Source organism: Anopheles aquasalis, chromosome 2 (assembly GCF_943734665.1).
Source record: "Anopheles aquasalis chromosome 2, idAnoAquaMG_Q_19, whole genome shotgun sequence".
Taxonomy (NCBI): Eukaryota; Metazoa; Arthropoda; class Insecta; order Diptera; family Culicidae; genus Anopheles; species Anopheles aquasalis.
The window spans coordinates 43,977,501-43,990,000 of NC_064877.1; the positions used below are offsets into that span (position 1 = coordinate 43,977,501).

The window sequence follows — 12,500 nt, forward strand, 5'->3', positions numbered from 1 at the left end:
ACCTAGCGTGATTCGATATGTGATTACCCCTCCGTCTGGACTGTGAAAATTTGTCTCTCGCTCTATACTTCTCGCTCTACCAAAGTGTATTTATCCGTTTGGCTTGCAATGCAATGTGTCCGCCGGAACAGCTATCGTACCCCCGGTATCGCTATTGCGTGTAATTACGAAATTGTCCGTCTCAAGGCGCAAATACTTTCCACTTTTCTATCGCAAACGCGTCCTCCGTGCATCTCTATCTTTTCATCCACTCTCACTTACTGGTTTGTTTCCACTGTTTTTACATCTACTATTTGTTTTATTAGCTTATAATTGAAACAACAATAAAGAAACTTAAATAATACCAGCAAAGAATGTGATCATTCGGGGAACTGGGGATAAACGGGTGTGCTGGCTGGTCTGTTCACCGGAACCAATCCTTGTCAAGTCCGAAGAATGCCGCAGCTCCTTTGGCGTAATTTTGTGCGGTAGCCGCAGATGATGTCGAAGCGCCTGCACTAGCGGCAGCAACACCGCCAGTCGCAGCAGTCTCCTTACTCGATTGCTTCCCAGTGCTCACGTTCGCCGTGTTACTACGTTGATCCGTTGCACCAGCTGATTCCGTCTTGGATGAGGGCCACTTCTTGCTCTGGTCCGCCTGGTGGTAGAAAGCAGGTAGAAACGTACGACGCATTAGCCCGGGGCATGTCATGGTGTAAATTTAGTAACGAAAATATCCCCAAATCCGTTAGTTCCATTCACGGTCACACACTGTAGAGGTCATAGGGACTAGCGAGAGCGGGTTTGGTGGTTTGTCAAGGAGCCAACAAACGAGAGTGAAATCCCCTGTAACTGTTGCTTGGATGGTTTTGCAGGATTGGTTTCGATAGCATAACACAAGCTCATCCAAGTCGGCATTTAGTCTGCAGCTAAACCGTTAGTGCATTCGCGAGCAAGGTTCTTTTTTAGTAAAATTATGACAAAATTAAGATAAATTTAAGCGGAAACCAAAGTGATGAGTTAGATACGTTAAGTCCCCTATCAGAGGCAGCAGATCTTACAGTTTTGAATTGTAATTAACCATTTTTCGTGGTAAAATGGTGCTATATCTGCAATAAATAAAGTTCACTCGATCATGATCTTCGTTGATATTTGAATCGCATTTAGATATCGCAAGGTTACAAGAAGAACAAGTGGCTGATAAATGGTAAAGTCGTTTGGTAACGATATCCCTACCTTAGTGTCCACCAGGAGCGCAGTATCGGAACTCAACGGCACACCAACGGTAGATACGGTCAAGTCCTTGCTGACGATGGGGAGCAGCGGGAACCAGGCTACGTTCATGCTGTTCGAGCTGAGCGCCAGTATGTTGGCATTTTTATCAAACAGCACTTTCCCACCCTGCCCGGCAGCTGTTCCACCGACAAGCGTGCTCAGCTGTTCCGGGTGACAAACGAGCACACCGAGGAAATGCTGCAGTTTACCAACCGATCGTTTCACGTTCGTATTGAGATGCGCGTAGAACACGTCGAAATCGAACGGATCGACATACGATTTAAACCGTGCGGTCAGTTGCGTGAACTGCTCCGATAGTTGCTTCTGCTCGCGACCAACAAACATAAGCTGCAGAAACCGTAGATCGAGATAGTACTGCAGCGCGACACTTTGGTTCTGCATCGTAAACTCATTGGCGGCTAACTGCTCGTAGTATCGCCACAGATCCGTCGTTAGCAGTTCGACAATGCGGGCCACGATCGCTCTTGGGATGGTCTGTGGAATGGCATCGTTCAGTAGATCGCACACGTGATGTAAGAACCGCTGCAGCGGTATACTGGGCAGCGAAGGAACACGGATCGTCGACTGGATCGGTTGGTTGTTTTCATCGTTCTCCTCGATCGTTACGGTTTCCCAGGACGGGAAGTCGTTCAACAGAGTCCCGTAACCCACCTCCACCGCTAGTGGTGGCCATGATTCGTGGAACCGCTCCACCCAAACGTTCCAAAAGCGAAGGCTTTCTTCTTCGAGCAATCCAGACACCTTGGCCCATCGTTCTGGATCTTCCTCGGATACGGTGATGGCTGCTGCTGCCGGGGAAAGTGAAGATTTCCGTGTGGTGGGCCCACACCACACGCTACCGATCGATGAGCTGGCGGTCGTGTTGGGCAGGAAACATTCGCGCAATGCCGGACACAGCTCGGCGATGGCAATGAGAAAGCGGGCAAGCAGTGCGTATCGTTCAACTGTCGGCTCATAGCCGGTGGCCGACTTGATGGTCGTTACAAGCTCGGCCACACCCTCTACGCAGCACTCGCGAAAGAAGGCCAACACATCTTCAACCTCGGCGCGCGTTGAAGTGGCCAGAAATGAGGCTACATCGCGAACGAGAGCCAGCACTCGTTCATTGAAAGCATTCAACAGTGTCACGAACGCTGGTGGATAGGCCCTTGCCTTCATCAGTAGTTTGCGAGAGGCCGGATTCGAGCGCTCCAGGGCCGCCTGTAGGTTGAGGGGCACATCTTCCAGTGATTCGCGCCAAACGAATGCCTTCAGTTCCGTGCTGGGTGGCTGCTGCAGTAGCTGCAACAGGTCGGCTGCCGTTTGGCGCACTGTTTCACTCCAGGAAGATTTAATGATGTACTGCACTCGATCGTTGATCAGTCGCTGGTAGAACGTGACGTAGAAATCGATCCCTTCCTCGAGACCTAACCGCCCGGTGATCGTTGTCCAGTTGGAAGGTTTTTCTATCGTGTACGCTTGCGTTTTGATATCGTGGAGTGTTTTTATCGACGGCACGATGCTTACCAATCGGCGCAAACGTTCACTGATCGCCTCTTCGATGCTTTTGATGAAACCACTCGCGCTCCGCCGTATCTCGGATTCGGCGAGTTCCGAGGTGAAACTGGGCTGTAACCGGGGCCGAAACTTACTTATCACCTCCGGTACCATCTGCAGTATCATGGGATCTTCCGAACGGATCAGTTCGATCGTCGGTACAGCCTGATCATCCGTTATCTGATGCAGTTCACGCTGAAACCCACCATCGACCGTTCCTTTCCCTTCAGCGAGTCCATCGTCGAGAAAACACTCGTAGAACAGACGCACCGTACCAATCAGCACGCGCAGACTGGCGAGAAGTTTATCCTTAACCTTCCCATACCGTTCCGGGACCTCGGGACCAGCACGCTCCTCCAGCACGGCAAGAAACGCCTTCGAACGACGTTCGGTAAAAACGGCCAGCACTCGCTCGACGGTACAGGATTCGAGCAGCAACCAGCTGGCCAAACTTTTCGATGCCACGGGTACGGACAGCTCTTCACGGCCAAGCGACTCCAGGCAGGCCTGCTGGATGGTGTAAAAGAACTGACTCAGCACTTGCCACTGTTTGGCAGCGACCGGAAACTTTCGTGCCGTTTCACGCTCCGTGTCCAGATTCAAGCCGGTCGACACATGCCGGGCAAAGATGAACAGCTGCGTGGCGACAAAGTAATCCTCCCGATCGATACTGCTCCAGATCATTTCCGGGAGACTGGTAAGCAGCTTGATCTGTACGATCACCCCGTGGAAGCTATGGTCACTGTGGTGTTTCTTCTGCAGCCGCTGGTAGTCATTGTCGGAACGCCGGAAGCCGATCAGATTGTGTTCGTTCAGCTGCTGGCAGCGAGCCGTTATTCGATCGATGTTCTCGATGATTGTGCCCGCCGTTTGTTTCATTTCCCCAATCGTATCGGCAGCCTTCAGCAGATCCCGATAGCGTTCGCTAAATGAACCGGGAAACCAGAGAGGACATTAACATGAAAAACCACGCAGAAAGCCGCCGCCTACTCCCATAACATACCCAACCATCGTGCGTAGCTCTTCGCGCTTCAGCTCGATCTCTCCCTGCAGGCGCTTATGGACGAGATCGATTTCGGCCACATTGTGCTGTTTAAACAGCTTATCCACATCGATATTGAGAAGTTCCACACTGTTCGCCATCGTGCACCACGGATACTCCGGCCTTTTTGGGAGCGGTTTTCGATCTGCACGGAACTCCCACAAAAGTTGCCAACTCGTCAGCCGACTGTGACGAACGGGTGGAATCAAAACAAACACCGCACTGACGGAGGCAACAGCTGTGTGCGTGCCTCTGAATTTATAGCAACTTTCGAAGCAGCCGTTGGAATCAATTAATGTTTTTCGTGTTTTCCGCAATTAATATTTCAACTAACTATTCGGAAGGGGCATTATTGATACTTGCCAGTTAATTAAGTTGTAGCTAGTCTAGTGCAACGAATTCCGCTGTATCCAACGCATCCAGGAGCATGGACACAACGTTATCATTTGCAGTGCACCATCGACTAAACTAATTGAAGAGGGATTAAGATTTGACCACTTTATTGGCGACTTTGCTTCCCAACGAGGGATTTCTTTATTTTGTAATACGAAGCAATTGAAAGTAAATGAATGAGACAGCATTTCTCAAGTGTGCCAGCATTACAACCCACATGACGGGAACCACTGGCTTCTCTTCTGTTGAACGGACACAATCCACCAAAATCGTAGATGAAATTTTTGTGCAGCAAGCAAACCGTAGTCCACCACCTGTATACCCTAGATGTAATCTATTTGGGAAAAGTTAACTGAGAGTGATTCGCACCGCAAAACGCTTTACATCTTACAAATACCGATAACCTTTCGCGAATGCTCATCATCGAACAAGCAATCGACGAGAAACTGGCCGAGGTCGAGTTTCGAAATCGCGCGCGAATGGCCAGGAGCTTTATCATAAGCCGTTGCAAACTTTGCCGGTTCCTCATCTGAAACCATGGACAAGATGGAAGAAAGAATTATTATTATCAATTATCGCCGGTGCTCGGACGCTTGAGCCGGTGGTCGGTGCTGCTACTAACCGGCGATGTGAGGTGGCAGAACGGCACGGTACTCGAGATCGCAGTTCTTGACCATGTCCAGCATGCGCTTGTGCTCTGCGTTGATGTTGACGAATATCGCTGGCACCTTTTCCGGATCCATGAAGAGGAACGAAGACAGGCAGACAGAGAACTTCTTCAGTGAGGCTTCCTTCATGGCGGCCAGTATGTTGGCCATCCCGTCGGACATCTCCGTCGTGGGTTTGAGGTCGTTGCGTGTTCCCAGCACGACGCACACGAGCTCCTGGCCCTCGATCGCCTTCTTCACATCCTCCGCGTTCGTTACGTCACCCTTGAGCAGCTCGACCTTTTCCTTAAAATCTTCTGGAACGGTCGTCTCGTTACGCACGAGCAGCCGTACGGAGAGCCCTGACCAATTGGACGATGATTGGCTAAATTAACAACATCTCTCTCTCTCCACATCTAACCCACTGTCCCCTGGCTACTATCATCACCGTCACCGTTACCTTTCTTCAACGCAGATCGCACCGCACACTGCCCCGTCATGCCGGTTCCACCGAAGAACACGATTTTCTGCATTTTGCACTGAATGTAAGAGGCACGCTCGGAGCACTCGAACCAAGGGATGTCGCTGGAATACTGCTGTGGCGAATTGCTGCCTTATCGTCGGTTAATCCACGGCAAACACGGGCTGCTTGCACTGAGCCAAAACTCGTTGATAAAAATTGTTTACAGAAAAATGCCGGCATCGTTGACACGCCCGTGACAGTTCCCAATTATAGCAGGAACGTTTTGAAAAATCCGTTTACTAGTAGGCCTTTGGTTTTAGTCGGTTTTTGCTGTTCCAGGTGGATCGTAGTGCTCCGGGACGACAGGTAGAGCCTAGCTTACAATTTACGGAGAGAAAATGGAAGAGGGATCGTCGCAATCGGTAGAAGCGGCCATACAAAGGCTTTGCCAGGTTCTGATGGAGCCGGAACTTGATGACGGCGAGCATACGGACGATAGCGACGAGAACGAAGAATGCTCCAGCTCATCCTATATGGAAGAGTTCCGCGAGAATATTCAGCTTCTCGAGGAGGCGTTCGAATTGAATGGCGAAACGCTGAAGCTCATCGCACTGCACCGGGACCAGTCTGATGACCAGTTGGGTGAGTTCGACGTCCTACGGTCGTTCTTGTTGAGCTGTTGAATAATCTTTTATCCTTTTCATCCTTCAACAGTCACGCTTCAGATGCTGTACACTGAGCTGATTAGAGAGGCAAATGAACAAGCGAATCGTCTATATGAAGTAAGGGAAATGGAACAAAAGGTTACCGCAAGGGAGAATTACATCAACCGCTTCAAGACTGTCTTAAATCAGAAGAAACAATAAGCCGAGTCGAGTTTCAATAAATCCACGAAACGCCACAGTTGTCTCACGTTGGATGTTTATTTATTTTATCGACATAATCGAGCCTGTTGCACAAAGTAGATATTTCTGTAGGCATGGACGCATGCTGATATCGCTTCGTTCGCTGTAACAATTTCGTTTCCGTATGCACCAGTCACGTACACTCTATGTATATATAAAAAAGTCTTTACGTTTCACTAAAATGTCCTACCATCGAGCTCATGTCGTTGCTATTTCTTCCCATCCATGCCTGACTATGGGAAAAAATCAACCCACCTGTAACTGGGGTTGCTGCTTTTGCTTTTGCGTTCTGCTACTGCTGCACTGACTGTGACGGTGATCACCGGGTCTGATCTGATTTTTCTCGTACGACGATGCCACTTAAAAACCTGGCTCTTGCACTCTGTACACGCTCTAACTAATATAATACAAAACGGCGCCCTTGTCATTTCGTTCTGCTATTAATTGCCTACTATGATTCATCTATACGAAGAATGTGTAGCTGCTAATCTTGTGGCGCGCGCAGGGGTGAACGCGCGGATCGCGATGAATAATAAAACAGTCAAAACGCACTACTTTCCACGGTTCAGGCCAGGAATCTGATCTTGAAACACTTTCAGCCATTTCTTTTGTTTACTGACACGCAAAAGAAGTAATACGTTTCTGGAAAAGCCAATGTTATAAAAGAAAGGCCGGCTCATAGAACGCTAGGCACAAAGAAGATGCTTTGAACCCGTTCCGGGAGCCATACGGCGAACAGAAATCACATAAAACTGTGGCAGCAGCAATCACTAAACAATCTTTGCCGTAGATCCCCCTTTAGAAGAACCGATATGCTGATTTAACTCATAAGTAACACAGTCACAATTAGGGGAGGGGTTAAATTTAATGGGGAAAGAAAAACTACCAGCTTCATTAGGCACCGAGCCAAGCGGAGGGTGGCACGGATTCTACTTGTTCTTCAATGCCATCGTCCGGTGTGTGACCCGGCCGCACAATAACCCAAAGAGAAACACAAAACCTACGAAACTCAGCAGTATCAGCAGGAAGTAGTGCTTGGACGGTGAACTGACCACCTGAGCGTACAGCTGATGGATGCTTTCCGGTGGGGGAACAAACTGAAATCGAAAAGCGTGAAGAAAGTGCTATTGATTTCCGAGGCTCTTGGTGTTATATGTTGATTTTGAAAGCGCCGATTCACTTACCGCTGCTGCATTACGGAACATCTCCAACCGAGACAACAGCTTACTCTTGCAATCGTCTTCCAGTGCCTTACTTTCGCCCTCCAGGATTCCCTCCAAACACTTTAGCACTGTAACCAAAAAGGGGACAAGTGTGTTACTATTTTAAACAGATGCACTAGATATAAATTGCCACTTACGTCGACCGCTGCCACTCTCGATGTGGGAACAGTACTTTAGCAGATCCACCGAGCAAGCGCGCTGCAACAACGGATCCGCATAGATGTCCGCCTTGCCCTCCTGTATCAGCTCGGACACCTCCACCTTGCAGGCCCTGTTGATGAGCTTCTTGTCGGTGAACGCCTGCTTCAGGCACTCCTCGACGGCTCCGTGATCCTCGTTCGTTGTCTCCGTATCGGCCACCGGTGCACTGCACAGTACCTGTATCTCATCGTGACAAACGCTCTGCAGCAACGGGTTCAGCTTGTAGTTCAGAGCCCGTTCGTGCAGCACCTCCGTCATCTGCTTCTCACACTCAGGCAACAGACGGCCTTCGCGGAACTTTCCCTTCAAACAATCGATCACCTTCCCGTTCAGCTCCTCATTCTGGTGCGCATTACGTACGATCTGGGTACAGAACTCGGCGATGTTACGCGAGCAGGCGGCTTGCAGCGCCGGATTGAAGCGATAATCAAGATTCTGCTCGATCATACGATTCACAACGACCAGGTGACACCGATCATCGAACAGTGATTCGTCCTTGTGCATCTTAAGGCACTGCAGCAGCTTCGTTTGCTCGGTATCGTGGCAATACTGGCGAATCATATCGCGGCACGTATTGAGCAGCGTGTAATCCGTCGAGCTATCGGTAAGCTCCGACTTCTTGATCGCAAACAGCTGATGCTGACAGTCCTCCGTCAGGTCACCGTGATGCGTTTGCAAGCATTCCAATACCTAGAAGGAGAAGAAGTGGCAAAATTTGTAAAAAAAAAAACTACCACGCCGATCGATTTAGCAGAGGAAAGCGCTACACGATGATTAGTGAAAATGATTAGCTACCGTAGAAGCTATGGCCAAATCAAAGAATTGGCAAAACTCCACACACACCGGGATAGAAGACGATTTAATGGTAACGGAATGGCACACTTGCATTGTTCTTATTCACCTGTCCCGAACCGTGCGGAATTTGCGAACAGTGGCGCTCGATGTCGGCCTTGCAGGCAGCCTTCAGTTTCGGATCGAAATCAATATTCTCCCGCTGCTGGTATAACTGGGCACGGACCTGCTGGCGGCATTCCTTCGGTATCGAGTGTTTTGTCTCGCGTAGCGTATCATTCCGCATGACCTCGCTCAGGCAGGCCACTACCTCGTACTTGGTGGTGCACTTGCTACAGAATCGGGACACGTGCTGGCGGCACGCTTCCTTAAACTTGAAGGTAAAGTGGAAATTTTTAAGCGAAATGATCTGAAAATGCTCTATGGCAGCCCGGCACTTGACGTCGTCCCTGAGCTCGGGCGTGTTCTTGGCCGCGATCAAGCATTCCATCATTTCGCCCTCGTCCCGGCCCGTCTTCAGGATGTTGGCACAGTGCCGTTCCATCGCACCGCCACACACGGTCATGATGATCGGGTTCAGTTCGACGTGGGCCGCTTCATCCTCGGTGTACCGGGACACGGCAGCCTTGCACGGATCCTGCAGCTTCTCCAGATTGTCCTGTAAACACTGCATCTCCTCACCGCGGGCCGTCTTGTCGAAGCAAAAGTAAGCCAGATCATCCAAACACTGATCCTCCACTTCCGGTATCAAATCGACCGCTTTTGCCCGCTGTCGCATCACGCGCTTCACCTCCTGCAGACACTCGGGCCGTAAGCGTAACGCTTCGTCCCGTTCCGGGTACGCGTACCGGTGCAGGCAGGGCAGTATGAGCGGTCCACGCTCCGGATCCATCTGTGCCGTATCGAGATCGGCCCAGCTTTTCTTCGCCTTGCAGAATCGTATGGCATCTTCCTTGCAGTTCCTGTGGAGTAGAGGAAGTCATCATCATAAAGAATGTGTTCTTTCGGCCGTGGTTTAGCGTTTTTTTTACCGGTAGAGCTGGGGATCGAGTTTGAAGTCACGTGCCACAAAGTACTGGATCTGCAGCAGGGCCGATTCACACTCCACGTTCATGTAGTTCGTACCGAGTTTCTCCATCAGACACGACATGACCCGAGCATCACCACCATCCGTATCGGAGCAGGCGATGTCTACTACCGGTTTGCAGGCCTTTCGCAGCACCGGATCCACGCGCCAATCTTCACCAACATCCGTTATCTTAACCAGCGTTTCCAGTGCCCGCAGGCAGATATCCGTTACGCGGCGCTCCTTCTTCTTTCGGGCACGTGCGTGCTCCATTAGACAGTGGATCGTCTTCCCCCCAGCGTCCAGGTTGCTGCAAAACTTCTCAATATCACCCTCACACCCGGTCAGTATTTCGGGCGATAGCTTGTAGTCGGTCAGCAGCATCCGCCGGTGATCGTTGATCTCGGCCACACACTCCGGCATCAGCTTGGTGCTGTTCTTCTGTACCGCTTCGAGGCACAGCAAAATCTGCGCCAACCGTACATCCTTATCGTCGGACACGCCACGTCGGCACCGGTACGTTTTGATGTCTTCCTTACAGGCACGGGTTAACCCGCGGGACACCTTGTAGTCGTGCACCACGAGCCGATCGCGACGGATCAGCTGCTGCTGGCAGGCCTTCGACATGTCCGCATCGTTCTGGTGCTTGACGAGACACTTCAACAGCTGGCCCGCCGGTTGTCCCTGCCCGTTCGGTGATTGGCAGAAGCGAAAGACATCGTTGGCGCACGCCAGGTACAGTTGCCGGTCGAGCTTATAGTCCTCCGATTGGACCTCCGACAGGTGCAGCACCTGTCGCTTGCATTTAACATTCAGATTGTCCAGTGAGTTCTGTAAGCAGGCTACCGTTTCGCCCTGCGAAACCTTTTCCTTGCCGGCCGAGACACGGCCACACCCGAGTGCCTCGATGTCCTGCGAACAGTCGGTCAAGAACTGGCGAATGAGCCGGTAATCGGAAAAGGCTACCCATTCGAGCCGCTGAATGTAACCGATGCACCCGTTGCCCTTGGCAACCTGATGGTGATCGATGATGCAGGCAAGGTACTGGCCCGGTTCACCGGAAGGCTCACAGGGGAATTGGGCGAAATCTTTGGGGCAACCGTGCTGAATCATGCGCTTCAGATTGGCATCGTCCATCAGGGCGGAAGTGTGCGTCCAGATGAGGTGCTGACATTCCGGCCCGAGCGTTTCGATCTGATCCGTGGGCAGCGACCGAACGCACTCGAGCGCTTTCAGGTCTTCTGCGGTGGCGGGAATCTTTGGGCAGAGAGTTTTCAGCTGCGAGCACGCCTCTTCGTCGATCAACTTCAGCGCGACGGATGCCACATCCACACCCATGACGATCGTGAGCCAGTGCACTGCCAGCACACCGGCCGTAGCGATCCGCAGTGGATGTCCGGTGGCCATGGTCACTTCGATGCTAGCTCGGCTAGTAGGCTAGTTTTGTTACCGCCGAGGATCCTTCCTCAGTAGGCGCAACTTTAGCAACAACGGTGGTGGTAGCTGATGGCAAACGTTGCGGGGAAGGAAATCATAATCACTTGCCGCACCCACCGCCGCTCGGTCGAGGTGGCACTGATTTGCCGATAAGATTGTGTGTCCTTCTTCGATCACAGGTGGGGATGAGGAATTCAACTAGATTTACGATCGCGTTGCCACCATAACCAGCAGCGATGTACGGATCAGGTGTTAAGAAGATTCTTTTTACGCAAACACCGCACAGGAGAGGGCAATCCGCAACCAAAAAACCAGAAAACAGCGGCCGCTGTCCAAGTTGACAGTTCTGGTTTTGGAGAACTGGCCGAGAAGAGGTCTAGGTGGAGCTCGTGGACCGTTCCGCTGGCGTTGGATTCACAGGAGACGCCTTCGTGGAACAGTTTTGCGAACGGAAATTTATATTTTTCACTTTTCCCGCGGGAATTGCGGTTTCTAATTTATTCTAGATTAGATAAATAAATTCTAAAAAAAGTGGTTGATAAGAACCGATTAAATCGGTTTCGACACGTCAAGCACGGTTTGACAGGAGTCTGAACCGATTCGAGATGTAAACAAAATTGAAAAACAAAACAAGCTGTTCGCCGGAAGCCGGAAAACCAGAATCCACCCTTTTTTTTACTTTATTTCCACTATACCAGCCCTAAATTAGAGCGAGTGATGAATCGTGAACGAGATAACAGAGAAAAGTTAAACTCCCTCAACGAATTGACCGGCCTGGTACAGCGTTTGGTCCACCGGAATGTGCTGATCGATCTGCGGAACGAAACCTCCGTCGCCGGAACGGTCATACACGTCGATGGGTTCGTTTAGCGGAAGGCGACACCCGGCATAATTCGAGAACACTAACTATCTGCTCCTTGTACCCACAGGTACATGAACATTTCGTTGGAGAATGTGGTATACATCGACCAGAAGGGGAAACAGTTCCCGATGGATAACTTCATGATCTACCCGAAATACCTGCACTGTATCCATCTGCCGCAAGAGGTAAGCCATCGAAAAAGATTTCATATCTTTGGTGCTACTACTGAGTTGCCGTTAAAACACCCCCGCGAAACGGTTCGCTCAATTCGCGCTCGCGCTTGACAGCTGACTGTCCGCGAGGATGCGCAATGAAAAGGGTGGCGCACAACAAAGAAGAGGTGCGATGACCTTGATGAAAACAAAAACAATCTCACTGCAGCCTCCGCCCGTTTCGGTTGCACTTAGCACAGCAGCAGCAGTTCGCGAGATCCCTTAGTACGTTCGTGCCAGTGCCGTGATGATGCGGCAAATCGATCTGGAGGGAACTTAGAGAACAAGTGAAAATGTACTCGCTACGGACGAAGATTAGCTAGAAGGGATCGTCGCGTGTGCGAGTGTGGTGTGAACAGGAACACAGCTGAGCGTGTCACGGTCACGGTCGCGATTGTGAATTTATTTCGGGAACACGCCATAGCTGCCCTTTTGCGAATGCGCTC

At 50.7% G+C, this 12,500-nt stretch overlaps 7 protein-coding genes across 8 annotated transcripts in view; 4 read left to right on the top strand and 3 right to left on the bottom strand.

Moving 5' to 3' along the window:
- The window catches only part of LOC126581070 (uncharacterized), a 628-nt gene extending 420 nt beyond the window's left edge, over positions 1-208 (top strand). The window contains exon 2 of the mRNA XM_050244501.1: positions 1-208. This exon is cut by the window's left edge and continues 211 nt beyond it. The gene's annotated coding sequence lies outside the window, so the exon portion shown is untranslated.
- A 173-nt stretch (positions 209-381) lies between these two features.
- Positions 382-4,043, bottom strand: LOC126581046 (conserved oligomeric Golgi complex subunit 1). The gene is made up of 3 exons (XM_050244476.1): positions 3,815-4,043; positions 1,216-3,736; positions 382-637 (listed from the first exon to the last, which is right to left on the bottom strand). The coding sequence occupies exons 1-3, from the start codon at positions 3,952-3,954 to the stop codon at positions 404-406; spliced, it is 2,895 nt and encodes a 964-aa protein (XP_050100433.1). The 5' UTR covers positions 3,955-4,043; the 3' UTR covers positions 382-403.
- A 293-nt stretch (positions 4,044-4,336) lies between these two features.
- LOC126581063 (flavin reductase (NADPH)) lies at positions 4,337-5,545 on the bottom strand. The gene is made up of 3 exons (XM_050244494.1): positions 5,354-5,545; positions 4,869-5,255; positions 4,337-4,775 (listed from the first exon to the last, which is right to left on the bottom strand). Exons 1-3 carry the CDS (start codon positions 5,424-5,426, stop codon positions 4,627-4,629), a joined length of 609 nt encoding a protein of 202 aa, XP_050100451.1. The 5' UTR covers positions 5,427-5,545; the 3' UTR covers positions 4,337-4,626.
- A 36-nt stretch (positions 5,546-5,581) lies between these two features.
- Positions 5,582-6,238, top strand: LOC126581067 (uncharacterized). The gene is made up of 3 exons (XM_050244499.1): positions 5,582-5,615; positions 5,677-5,998; positions 6,071-6,238. Exons 2-3 carry the CDS (start codon positions 5,755-5,757, stop codon positions 6,220-6,222), a joined length of 396 nt encoding a protein of 131 aa, XP_050100456.1. The 5' UTR covers positions 5,582-5,615; positions 5,677-5,754; the 3' UTR covers positions 6,223-6,238.
- An 11-nt stretch (positions 6,239-6,249) lies between these two features.
- LOC126581044 (Golgi apparatus protein 1) lies at positions 6,250-11,464 on the bottom strand. Of its 2 annotated transcripts, none has more exons than XM_050244474.1 (5): positions 9,509-11,464; positions 8,587-9,439; positions 7,622-8,375; positions 7,446-7,552; positions 6,250-7,358 (listed from the first exon to the last, which is right to left on the bottom strand). In XM_050244474.1, the coding sequence occupies exons 1-5, from the start codon at positions 10,948-10,950 to the stop codon at positions 7,191-7,193; spliced, it is 3,324 nt and encodes a 1,107-aa protein (XP_050100431.1). In that variant the 5' UTR covers positions 10,951-11,464; the 3' UTR covers positions 6,250-7,190. The 2 variants fall into 2 exon arrangements, with proteins under 2 accessions (XP_050100431.1, XP_050100430.1); XM_050244473.1 differs by having other exon boundaries at positions 8,572-9,439.
- Positions 11,465-11,657: 193 nt separating this feature from the next.
- The window catches only part of LOC126581066 (U7 snRNA-associated Sm-like protein LSm10), a 5,149-nt gene continuing 4,306 nt past the window's right edge, over positions 11,658-12,500 (top strand). Inside the window, exons 1-2 of the mRNA XM_050244498.1 lie at positions 11,658-11,840; positions 11,910-12,027. Coding sequence (XP_050100455.1) covers positions 11,698-11,840; positions 11,910-12,027 — 261 coding nt within the window. The 5' untranslated portion in view covers positions 11,658-11,697. The remainder of the gene's footprint in view (positions 11,841-11,909; positions 12,028-12,500) is intronic.
- LOC126581054 (5'-nucleotidase domain-containing protein 1) overlaps positions 12,245-12,500 on the top strand; it is a 4,085-nt gene continuing 3,829 nt past the window's right edge. Inside the window, exon 1 of the mRNA XM_050244485.1 lies at positions 12,245-12,500. This exon is cut by the window's right edge and continues 3,829 nt beyond it. The gene's annotated coding sequence lies outside the window, so the exon portion shown is untranslated.

Bases quoted from the DNA above. Each gene is read 5' to 3' on its own strand.
- LOC126581046 (XM_050244476.1), bottom strand. From the start codon at position 3,954: ATGGCGAACAGTGTGGAACTTCTCAATATCGATGTGGATAAGCTGTTT. The intron at 3,737-3,814 runs GTATGTTATGGG...CGGTTCATTTAG, and splicing joins GAGCTACGCACGATGGTTGG to CGAACGCTATCGGGATCTGC. The intron at 638-1,215 runs GTAGGGATATCG...TTCTACCACCAG, and splicing joins CGCTCCTGGTGGACACTAAG to GCGGACCAGAGCAAGAAGTG.
- LOC126581063 (XM_050244494.1), bottom strand. From the start codon at position 5,426: ATGCAGAAAATCGTGTTCTTCGGTGGAACCGGCATGACGGGGCAGTGT. The intron at 5,256-5,353 runs GTAACGGTGACG...CCAATTGGTCAG, and splicing joins GCGATCTGCGTTGAAGAAAG to GGCTCTCCGTACGGCTGCTC. The intron at 4,776-4,868 runs GTTAGTAGCAGC...CCATGGTTTCAG, and splicing joins TCTGCCACCTCACATCGCCG to ATGAGGAACCGGCAAAGTTT.
- LOC126581067 (XM_050244499.1), top strand. From the start codon at position 5,755: ATGGAAGAGGGATCGTCGCAATCGGTAGAAGCGGCCATACAAAGGCTT. The intron at 5,999-6,070 runs GTGAGTTCGACG...ATCCTTCAACAG, and splicing joins CCAGTCTGATGACCAGTTGG to TCACGCTTCAGATGCTGTAC.
- LOC126581044 (XM_050244473.1), bottom strand. From the start codon at position 10,950: ATGGCCACCGGACATCCACTGCGGATCGCTACGGCCGGTGTGCTGGCA. The intron at 9,440-9,508 runs GTAAAAAAAACG...TCTACTCCACAG, and splicing joins CTCGATCCCCAGCTCTACCG to GAACTGCAAGGAAGATGCCA. The intron at 8,376-8,571 runs GCAAGTGTGCCA...TTCTCCTTCTAG, and splicing joins GACAGGTGAATAAGAACAAT to GTATTGGAATGCTTGCAAAC.